The 23,853-nt window shown below is 42.5% G+C and overlaps 1 protein-coding gene across 2 annotated transcripts in view; it reads right to left on the bottom strand.

Annotated features, from left to right (window-relative positions):
* The window catches only part of SPSB4 (splA/ryanodine receptor domain and SOCS box containing 4), a 195,504-nt gene that overhangs the window by 94,888 nt on the left and 76,763 nt on the right, over window positions 1-23,853 (bottom strand). The window contains exons 1-2 of one of the 2 annotated variants that reach the window (XM_073674634.1): window positions 18,281-18,447; window positions 16,979-17,842 (exon numbers count right to left, since the gene is read on the bottom strand). In XM_073674634.1, the coding sequence (XP_073530735.1) occupies window positions 16,979-17,672 (694 nt within the window). In that variant the 5' untranslated portion in view covers window positions 17,673-17,842; window positions 18,281-18,447. Of the gene's footprint in view, window positions 1-16,978; window positions 17,843-18,280; window positions 18,448-23,853 lie in introns of those variants that run through there. The other variant, XM_073674633.1, reaches the window with a different exon arrangement.

Here is a 23,853-nt window from a genome sequence, read left to right on the forward strand (position 1 = left end):
TCCTGGAACGCCTGGTCCACTCCCGTCTAATCCGCTATCTCTCAGACAACTCTCTTCTTGACCCTTTACAATCTGGTTTCCGCTCTTTACATTCTACTGAAACTGCCCTCACTAAAGTCTCTAATGATCTACTAACAGCTAAATCTAATGGTCACTACTCCCTGCTGATTCTCCTGGATCTCTCTGCAGCATTTGACACTGTGGATCACCAGCTCCTCCTCACTATGCTCCGCACTATTGGCCTCAAGGACACGGTTCTCTCCTGGTTCTCCTCTTATCTCTCTGACCGCTCCTTCTCTGTGTCTTTTGCCGGCTCCTCCTCCTCCCTACTTCCTCTTACTGTCGGGGTTCCTCAAGGATCAGTCCTAGGCCCCCTTCTTTTCTCCTTATACACCGCTCCTATTGGACAAACAATCAGTAGATTCGGTTTTCAATACCATCTCTATGCTGATGACACCCAATTATACACCGCTGCTCCGGACATCACCCCTGCATTACTACAAAAGACCAGTGATTGTCTTTCTGCTGTGTCTAACATTATGTCCTCCCTCTACCTAAAACTGAATCTGTCAAAAACTGAACTACTCGTCTTTCCTCCCTCCACTAACCTACCTGTACCCGATATTGCCATCTCCGTTTGTGGCTCAATCATTACTCCCCAGCAACAAGCCCGCTGTCTTGGGGTAATTTTTGATTCAGATCTTTCTTTCACTCCTCACATCAAATCACTCGCTCGTTCATGTCATCTACACCTCAAAAACATCTCAAGAATCAGGACTTTTCTCACCTTTGACTCGGCAAAAACTCTTACTGTCGCTCTTATTCATTCTCGTCTTGACTATTGCAACGCTCTACTAATCGGTCTCCCTCTTACTAAACTCTCCCCTCTCCAATCCGTCCTGAACGCAGCAGCCAGGATCATATTCCTCGCCAACTGCTACTCAGATGCCTCTTCCCTGTGCCAGTCATTGCATTGGTTGCCCATCCAATATAGAGTTCGTTTTAAACTTATCACGCTTACCCACAAAGCGCTCCATGCTTCAGTACCCCCCTACATCTCCTCCCTTGTCTCAGTCTACCACCCTACACGTGCCCTCCGTTCTGCAAATGACTTGAAACTAAAATCCTCCATAATCCGAACTTCCCACTCCCGTCTCCAAGATTTCTCGCGTGCTGCGCCAATTCTCTGGAATGCACTACCCAGGACAGTTCGATTAATTCCCAATACCCACAGTTTCAAGCGAACCCTAAAAACACATTTCTTTAGACTGGCGTATCACCTAAACACACTCTGTCCATCCCAGCTTTCCCCCATATTAAAATCTTCTTCAACTTCGGGTTCAAACCAACCATGCACATAATAGCCTCTGTCAGGACTGCACACATACTGGCTGGCGACCAGTCCATGTATTATTATTTATCCTATTCAGTATATCAAGGCTGCATTATACAATATATGTACTTTTTACCTTTTGTGTCTCCCCCACTTCCTCATAGACTGTAAGCTCGCGAGCAGGGCCCTCACTCCGTTCGATATGAGATATGCTTATTCTGTATTGTCTGTATAAGTCCCCCCTAAAATTTGTAAAGTGCTGCGGAATATGTTGGCGCTATAAAAATAAACTATTATTATATTATTATTATTATTTTGTATTGAGAAATCTAGTGGCAGATCTACGGTACTTTAAATATCCTTAACATAGAAAAAATTATGACCACTGATGACATTGCAGCATTCTTAAATCTTCCTCACTCATAGATGAACATCATTTTATCATTATAATCCTCACCCCGTTAAGGCAGCAGTGAATGATAGTTTTGATACTGGAGATGATGCTGTTATGGAGCCTGAGACACAAAATGCACATTAAAATAATAAGTCATGGTAACAGCTTATTGCCTGCTGCTCTTTACTCAGATGACACTTCTATATCATTTTGTGGAGTACAATTTTCCAGATTATCAATGTTTTTGAAATCGACCATTTTAATACTTCGAAATTCAGAGAAAACGCAGTAATGTTGACTTAATAGCAAATCCAGAGTGATTTCTGTCTGGAGTGAGCACCAACACAAAAGGAAAAAACCCTATTGAAATAAATTGCTATTACGGTTATCATAAAGGATGTGCACTCTCACTTAAAGATACACAGATATGAATGGTAGAACACAGTGCAGCAGGTATCTAGTAATATGAGTCCTGTGTTCAGTATTAGTACGTATATATGTACATATATTAATATATATATATATATATATATATAATATCCAGATCACAGAATGAAGATGAAGGTCTGCATCGATCAGACATTTGTCATATCCTGTAATTATGTCATAAATGTCCAAGATAGTAATGGGCAGTTAATATATGGTCATAGCTTGTCTTCATTGGTCAGCAATGATGGAACTCCAAAACATACAACGTACACAAAAATACTTACAGAAATGTATGTGTCACAACACTGTTGTTTGATATCCCGGGCCTAGGAGTGCCCTAGCTATCTCTACTCCCCGATTACTTCTAATGGTGAAGACGCCGGGCCACTTCCTTCAGTAGCTCCTAAATCAGCCCATATCTGTCCCCTCTCCCATCCAGGGACGTGGGGAGTAGTAGTGTATAAGAATGCACAAACCAGACTAGGGAAGATGTACAGGGATAAATGAAAATACCAATCATACAAATATGCACTCACAAACAATAGAGGGGAACACCCCAAATTAAAGGGAAGGAAAAAACAAATAGGAGAGAATGAGAAAGTGCACACAGACAAATCACCAAGCAACAGTCTTTATAACAATACTCCAAATGCCTCCTCAAACAACCAACACCTTCAACTCCAGAACCAGGCAGTATGAAACTAACCCTGGCAATCCCAGATTGCGTGAGGGGAGTGGCCAACACTGAACAGCTGAGGCTATCCAAGCAGGAAAGCTCCAGAAGCTCTCAACTGAGCTGATTAACCCAATAAATGCGCTACATGTGAGTGACCCTATTTATGGTGTAGATATTCAATTGGATAAAATTATGCTGATCATACATAAGAGAAGCTTTGCATGAAAACACTGATGCAATGAGAACATTAGAAAGTGAGTATATCTATATATATATGTGTGTATATATATATATATATATATATATATATATATATATATATATATGCATATATATATATATATATATATATATATATATATATATATATATATATGCATATATTCTTAGACAACTGTAGTTGGATAACCCATTACCTATTCTTCTGGGAAAATGATCAATTTAAATCAGTTTTTTGAGTTAAACATACCGTATATTTTACAAATTTTCGACAATGTTTTTTTTTACATATTACTAAATAGAACTCTTACACTTTTCACATTGGCCACTGGAGCTTTTTTAGACTCTAACCTGCTATGGTTCCAGGAAACAACACATGTACATACCTCCATAAGTCAGATCATGACCCTAGCTTTTCAAACTGAAGTGTCTATTGAGCCTGATCAAAGGTCCTTGTGAAGGGAGTGGGAGCAAGGTAAGTGGGACCATTCACCTATTGTGATTATTGGATGGATCCTGTGTTATCAGCTGTGTATAGGTATAGAGGTGTTACCTGTCATTGTAATCCTACCTCTGCTAATAAAGAGCCTTGCTGAAAACTCCTCCTGAAAGGACAGGAAGTATGAGTATAAAACAAACCCCAGTGGCAATTGTAAAAATTGCATTTTTTTTAAATAAAGATCATAATATGAAAAAAAATGACCTATTTATTTTTTTGAAATACATATAACACAGAAATCTGATTTAAACAATAGGACATGTTCTGATAAAGGCTTTCCTTTAACAAACCATTGTTCGCCTTTCATATAACTCCCATCAGGTATAATGTAGACCTACTTCAGGCTAGAGGCCATGGAGCAGTGTAGCTTGTGTTGTCCTAAAGGAATATTATTAGAAGACTGAAGATTTCAGCTGCTTCCACCACAGATGTGTAATATTCCTGTATTTTGAGCAATGAATATACAGAGAAGACCTTTAGCACACTGTAGCGACACAGAACTATCTCTTAGTAGATCAATGAAAATTTACAGAACCTTTATTTTTTTGGTGATTTCCAAAATTTTCAGAAAACTTTTATTGCAAATATTTATTTTCATGTTATTTTTTATTACGTCTTCAAAAGGGTTTTCCAAGATTGCAAAAATGTAGCCAGAGGCAGGTAATATGAGACATCCCACCCAAAAAAATAACCTATACTCACCCATTAAATCCTCAGCATCCTGGTACTCCCAACTGGTCTTTTACTAGGCTGAAGTGATGGTGCACTCATCTACACAAGTGGCCACTACAGCCAATTACTAGCCCCGGCTGTCTTCAACTATGCCAAGTAAAGGCTGTTGAAGCAGCGACGCCGTGAGCATAGCATTTTTTTGTTGTCTTCTCAAATTGTCTTCCTTCGGCCAAATTTTCATAAAACCTTTTAAATTGGCGTACACAAAGTATGACTTTCATGGTGGTAGAGGATCTAGCACACGCGAATAGATAAAATCAATGTTTATTCCAAAATTTTTTAAAATATCTTCATCGGTGTATATTCCATAAAAAGATTAGGCGAGAGGTCTATAAGACATGGATGTTATTAAGCATTTCACACCTTTGAACTCCCTGTTTCTTAGTCATAACAGTATTTATAGTGTAGTTATGACTAAGAACCAGGGAGCTCAAAAGTTCGAAACGCGTAATAACTCCCATGTCTTATAGACCTTTGACCTAATCTTTTTATGGACTACAAACTGATGAAGATGTTTCTAACAATTCTGAAATAAACATTGAATTTATCTATTCACGTGTGCTGGATCCTCTACCATCTTGGAACCTTCTGTGTGGGATTGACTCTCCCAAGTACTCCTGTGCACAGTGTTTCCTGGGACTGCTGGCCGATAGGACGGGGAGCTGAATAATTTTTCTCTACAAGGTATGACTTCGTATTGCAGATAATATATCTATAATTAGGCAGCTGATGGAAACATTTCATTCATAAGAAATCAGAAGCATGTGGACTATAGGCAGGCTCGGACTGGCCCACAGGAGAACAGGAGAATCCTCCGGTGGGCCCCTGTGCAAGAGTAGGCCACCACCCTCTTGTATGAGCACTACTTGGCATAATACACTTGATTCACCATATACAGACAAAGGCAACATCTTATTAATTTAACAAGCAACCCAGTTTATTACTATAGATTTGTGAATGAGGATAAAGTCATATTTGTATGTAGTGGGGCCCTGGAGTTGATGTTACTGCTGGTCCCTTGGAACCCCAATCCGACACGGACTATAGGTGCCATATTATTACGGCTTGTAAGATTAGCCAGTAGGACAAAGTGAGACGTCTCATAGAAGCGTTAACTAAGAGCACTTACGGAAGTTACTCATAACATATACTGTACAGTGTTTTTTTAACATTAAAGACATTTATGAGTCAGATCAGAGAGAAGAAAATGAATTGTGAATCACTAAATACTAGCTTTAACACTTGGCTGCGTCTCAAGAACAACTGACCGCACAGAGAGTACCTAGCAGAGTCAACGCCATAGCACTGCACAGGAATGTGAAGCCTTGTGTAACGCCATGGTCTCTATGGTGAATATTTCATTGTTAACACATGAATCATTTTCCAGATTTTGGAATGCGTATCCCATTTCATTTTTTTTTTTTTTACTTTTTTTAATGCAACAAGATTTTGCATTTACTAAAACTGAACGAGCTTTACTTATACATGTGAAAATCGGAAAATGACAACGGAAAGGCTTCTCCTCTCTGCATTGACAGAATACGGGCTGTACTGCACAGCGCTTAAATTCTGCTCACAGCACCTACCATGCATTAGATGAGCAGATGCTTGCTGGCAGTGCCAGTCGATAGAAATAGTGATATACTGGGTATAAAGTGCAGAAAATGTCTACACATAAATAATTCCTATCTAAGCTAATGGGATTTTGAAGTCTCATCCACACCTTTTCGGAAAAATAATCATGGATGTTAAAAAGTTCTGCAGATATCCAGGTTTGCAATCTCCCTTATCAGTTACGGATTTTATGTAGATTTTTTATGATTTTATCCATTTTGGTGTAATGAAAAAAAATAACAATTGAACCATTTGAATTAATAAGAATTAATAGAATTAATCCGTCATCAACAACAACAATTTTTAATTCACTTTTCTCACAATGGACTTAAAGTACAATCATGACCTGTTTTTGTTTGTCCTTTTAATGCAAAATAATGGATTAGTGTGAACCCAGCTTTACAAGTGGCCTCTTGATGCAGTGTCTACTACTGCAATGCAGCGGTGTGTCACATCGCACTGACGGCTGAGCCAGGAGGGGGCTGTCAGTAATCCTGGCCCCTTACATTCTAGCTGATCAAGCCGCTATGGGAGAATGTGGATTTAACATGACTCTTAGTGCATATCCTGCCCAGTCTGTCACTTTACTCACAGTTTATACAGGATGCAGTGGTTTATTATCACAGCTAATGAGAGAGCAGAGTCTGCAGAGAAAGCTCAGACAAGCTACCGCTCTCAATCACCAGTGAAGGAGGCGGGGCAGGCGAAACCAGTGGGCAGAACAGTGGACTGTGCCCCCTGGACATGCCAAGGGTGCACCGAGCAGCCTGATTTACATTTTTGATTTTCTGCAGAATGGAGGTGTAGCGCCCCGAGGGTTCGGCCGCTACAGGGGTATTGCACCTCTGCCAGAGGTGTGATATTCCACTCCCGGGTAAGGATGGAGTGTGGACCAGGGCTCGGTAGGCTGCATGCATCACACACATCCCATTTTCGGGGGACAGCTCAACGGTGCTCCCATTAGTACAGTAATGCAGGCACGACAGAACATGTCCCTGGCTGGAGTGGGGAGGGGGGAGGAAAACCCAGTGATGTAGGAGCAGGAGGGGACGGTCTCTGGGCATAGGTAGGAGCCCATTGGTTGCAAGTCACCTGGGCTCATACACAGAGAGGGAGGTATATAAGGTGGGCACCATCTTAGTTCTGGGAGAAGTTCAGTGAGAGAAGGAGTTCAGCCAGAGAGGGCTGACAGGGAGCTGTGGCTCAGTCTGGGCCCAGCTCCACGAGGCAGGCCTAGGGTGAAGGCCGGAGCCAGAAGGAAGGAACAGAAACAGAAAGGAACAGAAACAGAAAGGAACAGCAAAGAAAGAGAAGTACCCAAAGTGGACAGAGGCCCAGAGACACGAAGGTAGAAGGAACCCTAAGGACCCAGGAGATTACGGGTGACGGGTTGGCAGAACAGGGTACCGGATCCCAAGTTGGTGGAGGCGACTAATCCTTAACCAAGAACCGGAGGTCGTGGCCATCTCTTGATGCGACCCCTCGCTACACCTACTAGAAAGGCACACCACATAGGGTCAGGGAGGTGAGCACGAAGCGCTCCCAAGAGAAGGACCGCGGGAGCTGGACAGACGTAGTGTCACTGGTGGGGCACGGCCAGAGAAAGGAATAGAAGGGAGACCTGTGCCACACTCTGGAATTGCCTGGGGGTTGACCGAGCCCCCGCACCTGGTGGACGCAGCACGGCTTGGGCAGTCATGGTCAGCGGAGTGACTTGGAATATAAAGAACTGTGAGTAAAGAACTTGAACTGCAACCCCACGTCTCTGTGCTTCATCGCCGCACCAGCACTACTAGTGCTGGGACGCCCGAGCACCACCACTCCCATCATCCACATTCCCTGCCCTGAGGCCATACTCTTCCCGTGGGGAGTTATCCCATCTTTAGCTGCACACACCACACCGGCCTCAGCGGACTGCCTTGCAGCGGCGGTTCATCCTGACCGCAATCCACGGGTGGCGTAGTCGGACACTTAACCTAAAACCTTACAAATAGACTGCCACTGGTTTGACCACCCTGAGCCACGGGACCGGGTCGCCGCCACGGAGACTACAATCCCCAGCAACCCCCAGAGACCCGGCTCCGGGTATCCCACACACTTGCACACTCGGCCCAGGGGGCGCGTCAGAGGCAGCGATTAGACTAATTCACTAAAGGTGAGATTTCATAGGGGCTGCAGTATATCCTTCCGTAATATATCCTTCCGTTTACATATATGGTAAAATTCCCATTCACCGCTCTTACTACTCAGTGCTCAACTTGACGACTCTCCACCAAACAGCTGAGTAGTCCAAATAGAAGTATCCAAGGTACCGGATTTATCCCGTAAAAGTATCCTTTATCAATCTCGTCACACATAAAGAAAATCCCCACAGCAGTGGTTTTTAAATGTGACGTAACCAATAAAGAATACTTTTAAGACATAACTCCGGGGCCTTGTATTTTTCTATTTACAGGACACAGTTTATACTGACAGTTTGACAGCTGACAGACTGCTTTTAATAATAATAATCTTTGCATAGCACTAATATATTTCACAGCGCTTTGCATACATTATCATCACTTCCCTATTGGGGCTCACAATCTAAATTCCCTATCAGTATGTCTTTGGAGTATGGGAGGAAACCAGAGAACTGGGAGGAAACTCACACGAACACAGGGAGAACATACAAACTCCTTGCAGATGTTGTCCTTGGTGGGATTTGAACCCAGGACCCCAGCGCTGCAAGGCTGCAGTGCTAACCACTGAACCACCATTGTCCTATTGATGTGTTTATGGATGGTTAAAGGGAACCTGTCACTAGATTCATTCTGCTTGATCCAGGGGCAGCATGAATCAGACAGGGCCCGGCTGCACCATTGCAGCCAATGTTTTTATCTTATGATACACTGCGCTGTTTCTCAGAAAATATAGTTTGAAAAGCCGGCTGGAGACTATAGGGACATACCTTTGATAAAAAAAATGCTAACTAAGTACCTGTGCATTTTTAAGCAGCAATATTGGACTTCATGTATTCATTAGTTGCAGTGTGCGGATGCATCGTGTATGTATACGTTAGTAAATTGGTCACATAGCGTATTTATTAATTTAATACTAAAGGTGTGCGGGCCCTATATTTTTTCTTTTTCTTTTCAGAGCCCAGCTCCCTTATCCACCCACCTTTACCATACAAGGTGACCTACGCCTGGTTTCCTTTTCACTCTCCATTCAGATGAGACCTGTCTTGGCACATGTAGTGGTAGGACATTAGTGTTTAGGGACCATTCATATTAAAAGGTCACCTTGAAGTGGTTGGATGACTTTTGTGCTCTTTGATCAAAGAACGCTAACTAAGTATCTTTCTTTTTCAACCTCTACAGCAACACTGAATTTCAGGTATTCGTAAATCGTAGTGTGCTGATGCATGGTGTATGTATATGTTTGTATATTGGCCACATAGCGTATTTTTGCATCTGTACATTAATTTTATACTAAAGGTGTGTGGGCCCTATTTTTTCTTTCTTTTTATAGGGACTAGTTTGGTGCAGCCTTAGGCCTCTCAAGATGTGTACACATAGAAAATACCTGTCAATCAACTGGAGGGAGGTGGTCAGAAGCCAGTTGAGGGCTGCAACAAACTAATCATGTCTGTCCCTATAGTCCCAAGCCGGTAAATAAAACTATGTTTTCTCTGAAATGTTGCAGCTTTTCACAGAAAAACAAATCTGGCTGTAATTGTGCAGCCAGGCTCTGATTCATGCTGCACATGATTCAGGCAGCAAGAATCTAGTGACAGGTTTCTTTTAAAGGGTTATTCCCTCCTTCACAGATGAGCATGGCTGGATAGGGCTAATAAAATCATACAACATTGTAACTTAATTTTTACTAAAAGTTACCCTCATTCTTTTGATGCTAATAAATTAATTTTTTATATTGTTTACAATTTGTTGCCATGCACAGTGCTTACAAGCTCTTTCCTACTGATCTTGGAAACAGTGTAGTGCTTACAAGCTGAGTAGTAAAGAGATTACCCTGAACCTGGTTGGGATCATTAGAGAACACGATTATCAATTATCAAACCAGGCCAGTTTAGTGCTACTGTGCTTCCGATTCTGCAAAGGTAAAGCAGCCTCATATAGCAGCGTCGGGACCACATGGGTCAGGACCACACGGGTCAGGACAGCAGCACCCACTGGTTACAATCAGGAAGTCAGGAGACTGGGGAGCAGTGCGCTCCTGCTGTACAAGATCAGAATAACCATTTAAAATACACAAAAGTGCGCCAAGATTTGGGTTTGAAAGTAAAAATTGGTCTAAAGCAGAAAATTTCTGCAGCATTTCTGCATCTCCCTGGCAGAAAAAAACGCATGCAGATTGTGCATGCGTTTTTCCTGCAGAATACATGCGGATCCACATGCGGGTTCACATGCGTTTCCGCATGCAGATTGACAAGCGCTTTCCAGGCAATAGCATCACTTGGAAAGTGCTTGACAACTAGGTCACACTATATAGATCCATGCAAACAGCATGGATTTATACAGTGTGAACCGTAAAAATGAAAACAAATAAAGCTATACTCACCCCGGATGCCCCGGCGTGGCTGCAGCGCTGCTTCCTGGCTGGTTCCCGGCTGCCGGCATATCGCGAGACAGAGCAGTGAAGGGCCTGCGGTCACATGACTGTGACGTCACCGAAGGTCCTTCAGCGCTGCTGGCATTCAGAGAGAAGACGCCGGACAGGTGAGTATAAACTTTATTTGTTATTTTATTCTTTTTTTACAGGTACAATGGTACCCAGGTCTGGATGAGAGTCTCCTCTCCTCCAGAACTGGGTACCATCCGCACATAGAGACGCATAGAAGCCGCTTGTAAAAATGTACAGTCGCGGTTTCTATGCGTCTCAATGCAAGTCAATGGCGGGAGTTCCGCTGCACTTCCGCAAAATTAAATGACATGCTGCGGATTTTTGTACGTAGCATAAACGCTGCGGAAAAATCCGCAGCATGTGCATAGAACATGCGGAATCCCCTTGGGGACCATGGGGTGCGGATTACCTAGCGTTTCACAAGCGTTTACGCTGCGGAAATTCCACAGCATAAACGCTTGAAAAACGCTACGTGGGCACACAGCCTGTAGAAAAACTAAAAGGTGGTATAGAGTTACAGAAAAGTGTCTAAAGTAGCTCCAATTATATCATTTAGCATTAGCCACGGAGATAAATGTTGTGAATTTTCAGACTGTCTAGTCTAAATTTTCATCATCTCAATATCTGACAGTAAATCTGCGCCACTGTCTTTCCACGCACCAGTGTTAATACACAAGTCACATCCCTATTTAACCCTCCAGCAGACAGATACATTATCTTTTTAGTTGTCAATAGATTTGACAGGAATAAATATTTTAATGGAAAAAAATCTGCAGTTGTGCAAGGTGTAGGTGTAATAAGGTAAACTATCACGGCGCGAGATTGTTTGCATCCTCAGGGACGTAACCTGTCCTCCATAGAGCAAAATATAGAAGATGAAGCCGGTATCATATTTACATGCTTCAATTCCATTACGCTAAATAACACCCACCCTAAATGTGAACTTAGCCCAAGCTCACAATACTGCTTTACAAATAAGACATTTCACATCCAAAGAGTCATCTAAATGGAGCTACAACTGGCGTGGTGACATCCCACCGACTATGTCATCCTTGCATATTTTCGCATACAGCTTGATTACTCCATTAAAGCTTGAATACAGAAACAGTATCTATGTGCGAATACTCCAGGGGCTGCATCAGATCACGGAGCTAAAAATAAAATGTTCATGAGGAGCCTGGGTCTAGGGGTTTATTCACTCTACTGCAACCAGCAAGATCAGGACAGTGCGCTGTACATGGCATAGATCTGGCATATACCGTGGTGTGACGGCCATGGATTAGGCTACAGTAACAAACAGCACGCAACCCAAGCAGAAAAGAGGTTTATTCTCACTAATCATAGAAATCCTGGTATATCACCAGCTATTTTACATTCCTCCACCATGCTACATGAGGGGTAGTAGCATGAGGGTACTGGGCATGGTGTGACCTGTGCTTTACCAGGATGGAATGTGGTGGCATTTACCTTTAGGTCTATGACTGGTGTTTGCACAGTTGTTCTACTTATTTATGGCCATATCTATCGATCGAATTCTATTTTGGCTTTTATTAGCCACCTTGTGAATTATATATATTACTTTTGCTTGATGACAGCATTGGTTTGCCTTACAGCGTGACCACGCTGCCATAAATGTTATAAATGGGGTGTTTTTACATTTTCCTTGGATGTCTTGTATTTATGTATAGTTTTTTTTTAAATAAAGGAAACATTTTTATATTGTGGTTGTATGTTTATTCATTTTTTATATTATTTTGCCAATGCGTAATTGCAGGAGTTTTTTTCTTTTTACATATAACGTTAGCATGTAATGAAATTTCTCCCCTCACATTATATTTTACTTATAACACTGATGTCTGATCATGTCGTTATGAGTCTTTGCGCCTCCTTGTTTCATGAATCCTAGGTGTGGGGACTGGATGCTTCAATAGACTCTGTCAGTACAAAATGACTGTTCAAACAAAGCACAGGCGCTTGGTGCACCATTAGCATGGCCGAACAGTTGAATACTCCTTCCCACTTACTTGTTTTCTATCCATCTCCATCTTCCTTGGCTGACAGCTCTAGATTTAATAAAAAATATAGTTGAGATAGATGGAAAATTAGTAGGTTGGAAGGTGCACTAAACTGCTCGGCCACACCAAGGGTGCACCGAGCGCCTGTGCTTGATTTGAACAGTCATTTCGTCCCAATGGACTGCCTTTAAATTTTGTTACAAATATATTCAATAAAAATGAAAGCAGATTAGAATAATGTATATCAACAAATAAATGAAAATGTTGTGCAACACGACCAACAAATGGAACGACTCATGGTAGCCACAGGCACCTACTTATTAGAAGATGGAATCTATTTTAAGATGTTGGCAGCCATACATGTTACAGTGAGATGATGGATTAAGCAGACGGTCAAGAAAGCCATGTCAACATGATCTCAGGAAGAAAACAGAAAATGACCTGTAAACAGTTGTCGTGTACCCCTGCGGATTCCCGTATAATAATGTATACGACATACAAACTATGACCCTAGACAGAAGCTGATACATAAAATCAGCATTTCATTTCCTGCGAAGCTACAACTGACAACGTCAGCGCTGAAAAATACAAACACAAATACTAAATGATTACCCATACGTCCCAAGATTTATTTTTTATTTTGGAAAGGGGAGTACTTAATTTAAAAAGGGCTTGTCCAGGTAGCGAACAACAAACTTTTTAAATTTAGCACTCACCTTTTTGAAATAATAAAAAAATATATTTTCCCCTCCCACAGCAGCACTGTTCCAGCAATGTCAGCGCTGGGTCTACCGGGGTTTGCATGGCGCTGTCATACCGCTGAGCCCTGCAGCCAACTCACTTCCCTCGAACGAACGCCGATCAAACGAAGAAGTGAGTCCACAGCAGCCCAATAGCAGCCGCCGATTGGCTGGAGGGATCATGACAATGTCACACAAGTCCCAGGAGACCTGGCACCGACATCACTGGTGCGGGAGGTGGGTATCTGTTCTTTTTTTTTTATTTTATAAGGGTGACTACTTCATTTAAAAAGGGATTGTCCAGGTAGTGGAGAACTGCTTTAAAGAAAAGCTTCACTACTGTGGTGAGTTCAGTATCATAAAGTTCTTCCATAAGCAACGAACTACAACCATTTTTATAGGGTTTAGGGAAGCCATTTTCTAAAACTCCAACAACTCTCTCACCTGTGGAAGCCAAAATGTTAAAAATTTGTTTGTCCAAATAAATAAATAATTGTCAGTGTTTCTGTCGGCCGAACATAGAGCAGCGCGGCTGTATAGCAAATCACATCAGAGGCCTTAATGCAAACCCTGCGCATTGATGTTATAAAGCAAGAGAAGCTGAAGATATATTTATATGATATATAGTTTATAATTAATTTATATACTTTTTGCTCACTTAGAGCTTAAGGCCACGTGCACACGATGAGTATTTGGTCAGTATTTTACCTCAGTATTTGTAAGCCAAAATCAGGAGTGGAACAATCAGAGGAAAAGTATAATAGAAACACGTCACCACTTCTGCATTTGTCATCCACTCCTGGTTTTGGCTTACAAATACTGAGGTAAAAAACTCATCAAATACTCAACATGTGCACATGGCCTAAGAGTCAATCTATTTAGTGAGTGGCAGCCTTCAATATACAAGTGTGCATATAGAGGTCGGGGGTCAGTCAGCGAGTAGGACTGCCCACTGGACTCCCTAGCCCAGAATTGCAGGAATTAAAATTGTAAAAATAAATAAAAGTTTTACTTTTCCTATAAAATAATATATCCATTTGTTTTCCTGCAGATTAAAGGGGTTGTCCACTACTAGGAAAACCCCTTCTTGAACTAAATGTTCAGCCCTGATAAAATAAAAAAAGCCTATACTCTCCTCCCGTACTGGCTCTGTTCCAGCGGTGTCTGCACTCGCTGTCCCGAGGCTGTAATGTGGTAGAATAACATGTGATGCCTGGCACCCAATCAGTGCTGTCGTCACTGTCCCCGCCTCCTGTCGAAATGAACATGAAGAGGAATCCTGGACTTCCTCTTCATGTTCGATTTGTGGGACAGTGACGCCAGCTCTCATTGGGCGCCACACACCACCGCATCACAGCCCCGGGACCGCTGGAATGGAGCCGGCACAGGAGGTGAGTATAGGTGTTTTTATTTTATTGAGTTCAAGAAGGGGTTGTCCTAGTAGTGGAGAACCCCTTTAACTGCCTGTTAACTGTGAAAGTGGGATCTGGAATAATTTGTTCCTCCTCTCCCATGGGCCTATACAAACTGCAAGGTGCATTCCTCTATGCGCAGTATACAGAAGCTTATCGGTACTTCTATGACTGGCACAAGGGTTGATTAAAAGGCATGTCTCTTCATTCCCAATATAAGCCCCTGAAATGAGACAGTGCTGAGGATAGCCTTCCAGGCATCACTACTGTACACTACATTAGGAATCAACCTTACTGAAAATGGCGCATAAACGACCAAGAAATGATTCACTTGTTAAATCAATCAACCTTTGTAATGGCCAAGGGAGATCACTCAGGTACAGGACAGGTTATTTCCAGCCCTGCTCCAACATGAATAATGGATCTACTGCAACCAAGCTGGGCGTATCTCTTACAGCGACCTGAATGGAAACTCTACGATAAGGAATCCGAGCCCTAAATGGATTTACTTCCCATAGCAGCTACCCAAATGTAATGCACCGTCCATAAATGTATTCCATATACAGTCCCATTATACATAATGTCCACATTATATAATATATACATCTGATGAATCTCATTTCTGCGAGGTCTAACAGGACTACACTGAGGCTTCAGAGGCAGGATTCATTACAGCCTGCATTCAGTTCATTAAATATTAACCCTCCACGTATGTTTTACTGTGTTCAATACCTTTTTTAGCTAGTTGCATCTTCTGGCTAAAAACATTTGTGCATAATATTATTTTACTGCAGCGATTCTTGATTACAATTCAAGATCCCTTTTTATTACGAGAAAGCCTGGCACCTTCACTGGTAACAATTCAGGTCCATCATAAAATCTGCTCAACGCTAATCCTTCAAGAAACACACATGGAAATACATTCTGTTCAAGAGCAAACAGAGGATAACAAATTGGCATCTGTAGAGTAGCACAATCCTTAAGAATAAAGTAACTGCAAAATAACCTGAACTTTCCACAGTACAGCAGCATTCAGGAATTTTGTTTATTGGCAAATGAATGTAAAATAAAAGCCAAAAAGTAAAATTGAAGAAAGGTAAGACCTTGCAAACCCGAGACTGTTCTGGTCACTGCCTCCACAATGTTGTGCAACCTGTAGGTGATTCATTTTGGGGAAGCAGAAGAACTGATAACAGTATTTTTGCTGACTTGCTTAACAATCCTACCCTACTACATTTATGTACGATACAAAGTTAGATTATGGTAGCCACAAAAATCGATGTAAATATTTTTATGCCCAAAAATGACAAAAGTATGCTTGGAGTGATACCTTTATAGGTTAACCAGAAAAATATATATTTGCAAGCTTTCAGAGCACAGGGGCTCCTTCTTCAGGCAGGATTACAAAAAGAAGTCAAGCCTGAAGAAGGAGCTTCTGTGCTCTGAAAGCTTGCAAATATATATTTTTTCTGGTTAGCCAATAAAGGTATCACCCTGAGAATACTTTTGTCATTTTTGGGCATACAAGTATTTACATCTACCCTACTACAGAATGCTTTGTGTCTCCAGAGCATGCCATATAGAAATCTGACAAAAAAAACGTATGGTGTGTGCGGGACTAAAGGGCTCAATAAGAACAGGCTCTTTTATAAATTCTCTATTATCTCTATCTAATGTGCAAGTGTGGAGTGTTTTGTGGATTTACTGGATATAGTACAATGCAGTTGCTTAAATGGTCATGTAACAACTATTGGAACCATTGCTGATTTTCAGACACCTTTATATTTCTTATTTCATTAGGCAATGGATTACAATCTTCAGGTCCTATCCAATGCTTTGTTCATATCTATTCTCTGAGCCTTTGTCGTAGACTTTGTAAAAAAAAAAATGGAGTGCAAGATAGCACTGTAGGCTGCACTGTTTTGTCTGATGAAGGGATGGACACTATAAGAGAAACTGGCTGTACCTTATTACAGTCAATTGGTTCCCTCGATCTCTGATGCCCATCTACCGATCGGCATAATTTTTTTTTTAGTTACTCTTCAGATGGAGCAGAACAATGGAAATGAAGAGCCCATATGTGGACAGAGCCCACAAAATAGTAACATAGACAGTTAACCTTAAAGATTTTGAGTGTCTCATTGTAATATCATAAGTCGTTATATTAACATAACAAGATCATTTCTTATCACATCCTGAGACAGCAGAGTAACAGCAAAGTTTGGGAATGCAACAACATAAACCATCACAAAAAGTATAATACTACTACAGTATCATGAGTATGGTACTTACGATCAAGTCCATTGATGTATCGCATTGTAATTTCACAGTGACCCCATACAGCGCTGACAATAGGGTAAAGTTTTTTCCCTTTAAGTCCTCTGAAGGCAACTCCTAAATATTGTCCATCAACGATGAAGCTAAGAGTCCCTTCATCCATGTCTAACACTACCAGCAAAGAGTCTGGGAGTACAAATGCTTCATCAGGTTCCAGAAAAGCTGGATATGTAACACCAGGTTGATTTTTACAGTTGTAATAGAGTTTGTTTCGTCCTAGGTCCCAGCCCCAAGACTCACTATTGCTTCCTACCAATGAAGTATATCCAACTGAATGTAAAGGGGCATCAGCAGTTGCTACCCCCACAACGGCATGCGTTCCTCTTTGTCTTGTAGGCCAATGAATTTGCCAAACATGAAGGCCTCTTGTGTAGCCAACTTTCCCTCTGATGCAGTCTGTACTTTGTGCAACTGGGTGCCGATGGAACGTCAGACGGTCGTCCTCCTTTACGAAAATATTCAAAGACCGGTCCTCATTGTTCCAAGCATGTTTGTGCTGAAATTCCAAAGTAGCCATGGGCATATCCAGCAGCATATCTAGCCTAGCAGGTTTACAAAAGTCAGGTCCCCTCAGTTCTCTTTTGACTGGTCTATAAGGAGGGTCCCGTACATCCACAGACTTTATACTCCCTGAGATCTTCTGACCCATTTCTTGTCTATGGGTTGATAAAAAAGGGACAGGGTAGGGGAAAGGGAAGATGTTCCTTTGTTTCCTTCTGTTACCTCATTAAAAAATGTATATTGAAGCCCAGTTACTTGTGCGCCACAAGCAGCCGAAGAAGACCCTCAGCAGACCAGCAATCTTCTGCAAAGCTTTTCCTGGAAGAAATGAGAACAATATATTAGTTCGGGACGAATGACATAAGTGGGTTTGTACATAAAATCAAGTTTCTCAGCCTTGGACCTTATGTTCCTAAACATTGTCTATCTGATATGCGTATAATGTGTTGCCAATTATTAATTTCTCCATTCACAGTTGTTGCATAAAACTGATTCCATGCTTTATCCGGGAAGCCTGGAGAGAACAAGTCTAAAATCTGAGAACTGGAAGAGCTCGGAGATTGTTACACAGCACAGCATTTCATACTATAAATGCTTCTCAGACTTCAGAGGCAAGATACTGTACCACGTAGACAGAACAAGACTTAACGACTGCACTTGAAGTATGTTTTGCTTCAACTTTGTGCCAAATATGTACTGTAAAAACAGGCAAAAATAAGGAAAGGTTCCTCAGGGCGAGGGCACGTTCTCTGATACCTTCTAGCTGCTAAGCTTGAAATTCTACACAAATTGTAAAAACTTCAGAGGTCTCTTCTTTAGACATAACTCTATATATTTCTGAGGCATCGGGGGGCAGCTGACAGGTTTAGACACCCTGCACAGACTCTGACTAACTAAAAACAAAATGTGCCTGAGAATGTACAGAGCTCACAGTGTGCTACACAGACAATAACTTCCTCTGATTCATAATGGGATACAGACACACACCGCTTTCCTTCCCTCCACCCCTCCACATCAGTCTAGCCAAAGCCTCGCCTTTGGATGGAAGAACATTATTCACATTCCTTGAACTAACGGTTCTCCATAGGAGATCAGGAGACACATCTCCTTGACTCTTTGGCAGATTTCAGCTTTTATATATATATATATATATATATATATATATATATATATATATATATATATATATATTCTGCACGTCAGGCCATGGAGAGAGTTTTAGTTTAATAAAATGTAGCTATAATATATCCTATGTAATAAATAAAAGACCCCTGTGTGTCACATCAGCAAGGTCACAGATATTTTCACAATTGGATTTATATATTACCCAAATGACACACTTTAAAAATCATCTATTAAAAATCAGAGAATATATACTAAAAATAAATCAGAAAGCTCATAGCAGTACTAACACCCATAGCTTCTAGATGTATTCGACAAATAGAAAAAAAATACATAAGATCGATATCTTTATCCCTACAAGCCCCTTCACGTCAAGTGCAGGTGGAGGGGACCCTGCATAAATCATATACATTATTACAATTAAGACATTAAAGGGGATAGACCATTAACATTTGTATTACCTACTGCATCCAGAGGATAGGTGATTCATGTATTACCGCCGGGTGCCCAAAGAAACAGTAGAACAGGGGTCCGGAGCCCCACCTCGTAAGCATTAGAATGGAGCAGTGGTCACGAATGCGCACTTACACTCTATTTAATGTCCAAGATAGCCATGTACAGCGTACAGCTATCCCCATTCTAATGGTCCTTTTGACTGCGGCGTTAAATAACCACCAATTTGCTACATGGAAGTCGATCGATGGCTGTTTATTGGTTGTTTAGACTGGCTGACCAGAATTCTCTGCACATAGAACGATCATTAATAACACCGCTCTGTGTGTTCAGAATATCATGTTATCGGCAGCACATCGCCTGTTTCCAAAGGACCATGTGCTGCTGATAATGAGGATTTTTAAGCTTAAAAAGAATTGCTCTTAATGAACAAACATGATGCTTATCCTTAGGATGATCGCCAGCTTGTTTTAATCCAGTCTTCTAAGGGCTTGTGCAGAAGACCGTATTATCGGTCCAAGTGCAATCCGACAAAACATCAGATCGCACTCAGATCAATGTAAGTCTACGGCGCGGGGCACATGTCCAATTTTTTCGCTGCATATCTGAGTTTGCTCTAATATTTGGATCGCAGTTGGCCATGAAAGTCAATGAGTGCGTGGAAATCATCTGACGGCACAGTATGATCTCAGCGCACTGACACAATGGGGAAAAAAGAGACATTTTGTTCTCCATCTTCTCTTCATAGTGCTCACCCCCTCTGACACAGCTTCTCCAGCTGCACTTTCCTATGGTGGATTCCATCTTTCCCACACACCCCGCTCCAGCGGCAAGCATGGCAGAGGAGTTGGTGTCCTCCTGTCAGATAACTGCTCCTTCTCCCCAATTCCACTGCCGCCCTCTTTTTACTTTCCCCTCTTTCGAGGCACACTGTTTACGCATCTACTCCCACTCCAACCTCCAACTGACTGTCATTTACCGCCCCCCAGGGCCAGCCACCACTTTCTTCGACCACTTCACCACCTGGCTGCTTCACTTCCTTTTCGCTGACATCCCCACTATCATCATGGACGACTTCAACATCCCCATTGACACTTTCCACTCATCTGTATCTAAGCATCTATCCTTCACTTCCTCCTTCAGCCTTGCTCAAAGGTCTTCCGCAGCCACCCACAAAGATGGCCACACACTGGACCTCATCTTCACCCGCCTCTGTTCCCTATCTAACCTCTCCAACTCACCTCTCCCTCTATCTGACGACAACCTACTCACATTCTCTTCTCTCTACTCCCCAGGTGCACAATCCCCACTCCACAAACTTAAATACCCTCGCAGAAATCTCAAACACCTTGACCTACACTCACTCTCTGAATCCCTATTCCCTCTTACAGACATAAGTTCCTTACACGATGCAGATGCTGCTGCTTTATATAACACCACAACAACTGCAGCTCTCAATTCGGTCGCCCCCCTCACACATACCAAAGCTCGCACAATCAACAGGCAACCCTGGCACACCAGCCTGACTAATAAACTGAGACAGACCTCCAGGGTTGCTGAGCGGAGATTGAAAAAGTCCCACTTCAACGAGCACTTCATCGCATTCAAACAGTCCCTCACTACTTTCAAGTCCACACTAACTACAGCAAAACAAACCTACTTATGATCTCTCATATCCTCCCTGTCACACAACCCTAAACAGCTATTCAACACCTTCAATTCTCTTCTCCATCCTCCAGCGCCTCCTCCCTCTCCTCTCATCTCAGCCGAGGACTTTGCCTAATTCTTCAAGCAGAAGATTGATACCATCAGACAAAGCTTTTGCCTAAAGTCCCAACAGCCCCTCCTCATATCTACTCAATCCTCCTCCTCCAAAACCAGCTTCTTCGCCATTACAGAAGATCAACTTTCCTCCTTACTCTCCAAGTCACACCTCACCATCTGTCAACTAGACCCTATCCCGTCCCACCTCATCCCTAACCTTACTACAGTCTTCATCCCAACTCTAACCCACCTCTTCAACCTGTCACTAACAACTGGTGTCTTCCCCTCATGCTTCAAACATGCCTCGATCACACCCATTCTCAAAAAACCCTCCCTTGAACCATCCTTTCTGACTAGCTATCACTCCATATCACTTCTCCCCTATGCCTCAAAACTACTCAAACAACACGTCCATTTTGAACTGTCCTCCCACCTCTCCTTCTGCTCCCTCTATGATCGCTTACAATCTGGCTTCCGACTGCACCATTCTACTGAAACTGCCCTGACTAAAGTCACCAACGACCTACTAACCGCCAAATCCAAGTGATACTATTCTGTCCTCCTCCTCCTGGACCTGTCATCTGCCTTTGACACAGTGGACCACTCCCTCTTACTACAGACTCTCTCATCTCTTGGTATCAAAGACTTGGCCCTATCTTGGATCTCCTCATACTTAACAGACAGGACCTTCAGTGTTTCTCACTCACACACCACCTCCTCATCTCGCCCCCTATCTGTCGGTGTCCTCCAAGGTTCAGTCCTAGGACCCCTGCTCTTCTCCATCTACACCTTTGGCCTGGGATAGCTCATAGAGTCCCACGGCTTTCAGTATCATCTCTATGCTGACGACACAGAGATTTACCTCTCTGGACCTGATATCACCTCCTTATTAACTAGAATCAAACAATGTCTGGTCGCTGTCTCATCCTTATTCTCTGCTGGATTTCTAAAACTTAACATGGATAAAACAGAATTCATCATCTTTTCCCCATCTCACTCAGCCCCCCCCATCTGACCTATCCATTAAAATCAATGGCTGTCTACTTTCCCCAGTCCCACAAGCTCGCTGCCTCGGGGTAATCCTGGACTCTAACCTCTCCTTCAAACCACATATCCAAGCCCTTTCCACTTCCTGCCGACTCCAACTCAAAAACATCTCTCGCCTCCATCTATTGCAACCTCCTGCTCTGTGGCCTCCCCTCTAACACTCTTGCACCCCTCCAATCTATCCTAAACTCTGCTGTCTGACTAATTCACCTGTTCCCCCGCTATTCCCCGGCCTCTCCTCTCTGTCAAACGCTTCACTGGCTCCCCATTGCCCAGAGACTCTAGTTCAAAACCCTAACCATGGCATACAAAGCCATCCACAACCAGTCTCCTCCATACATCTGTGACCTAGTCTCCCAATACATACCTACATGCAACCTACGATCCTCACAAGATCTCCTTCTCTACTCCCCTCTTATCTCCTCTTCCCACAATCGCATACAAGATTTCTCCTGTGCATCCCCCCTACTCTGTAACTCTCTACCCCAAAGCATCAGACTCTCGCCTACCAAGGAACCCTTCAAAAGGAACCTGAAGACCCACTTCTTCTGACAAGCCTACAATGTGCAGTAACCAGCGCTCCACCACACTGCTGCACGACCAGCTCTACCCTCACCTACTGTATCCTCACCCATCCATTGTAGACTGTGAGCCCTTGCGGGCAGGGTCCTCTCTCCTCCTGTACCAGTTTGCCGTTGCGTTTTTGTTTAAGATTTTTGTAATTGTTTTTGCTATGTATACTCCCTTTTTCACATGTAAAGCACCATGGAATAAATGGCGCTATAATAAGAAATAATAATAATACTATGCTGACACTCGAATCAAACTCTGATCAGAGTGTCATTTGCATAATCAGCCTGATTTTCTGGGGTGAGAGAATCTACGTCTGTCTGCACCTACCCTAAGAAGTGTCTTACAATCTTACAGAAGGTCTCATTTGATGTTGTACTTGGTTCCCAATAAGAACCCGCTAAAAGACAATATAAAATGGGAATTGGCAGAACAAAGCAACCAAACATTTTAAGAACCAGTCAACAAACACGAGCATTAAATATAGTATAGTAGATATAGCCAGATGTAACTACTTTGACAGAGTCACTGGTGATGTGTGTGAGGGGAGATATGTTTCACTACGGCTCCTGGTCTTAGTGAACAGAACCTAGAAGTTTCTTCAGCTGTTAGGTGCTGAAGAGGTTAATCAGATGTCAAGGGTCTGGTTCTTTGTGAGTAGGTGTGAGATGGGATGGACGCTTACTCACCATATCCCCACCTCAGGATGTGGCTGATGGAGGTTAAATGCTCAGTCACTGTTTTTTTTTTCTCTGTTCTGGTCTGGAGGAGCAAGTCTCCAGATGGTAAGTGGATGCCAGAGAGCTCCACAGAAGGACTTTGCTATACGGTTTGTGTTACTGAGAGCGGGCGAAACCCGCTCACCTATGAACTGAGATATACTTTATCTTTTTTTGTTTGCCAGTTATCCCGGAGAAGACTTGTTTATTTTGTGGAACCCTGATGTGGTTTGTGCCGTATAAGGCTTAGTGCCCACGATGCAGAAATGAAGCAGAAATTTTCCTGAGCATTTCTGCATCTCCTTGCCAGAAAAACGCATGCGGTTTTTACATGCGTTTTTGACGCGTATTTGACGCGTATATGCATGGGTATTTGCCATGCATTTTTCCAATGCATTGTATAGGCAAATACGCATGCAGAAACGCACAAGAATTGGTCATGTCCGTATTTTTTCTGCGAGTAAAATCTGAACAGAAAAAATACGGATCATGTGCACAGAACTTGCAGAATGTCATAGGAAGTCATGGGATAAGGTATGAAATGCGTTTCTGGAGCGTTTACTCGCTGCAAATATGCACCAAAATACGCACCAAAAACGCATCGTGGGCACACAGCCTAATAGTTAACCCGAGTCGTGTTTCCTGTGTCTGCCT

The sequence above is a fragment of the Phyllobates terribilis genome, unplaced genomic scaffold, assembly GCF_046119375.1.
Source record: "Phyllobates terribilis strain yellow unplaced genomic scaffold, ASM4611937v1 Scaffold_3__8_contigs__length_932513732, whole genome shotgun sequence".
NCBI classification, from domain to species: Eukaryota; Metazoa; Chordata; class Amphibia; order Anura; family Dendrobatidae; genus Phyllobates; species Phyllobates terribilis.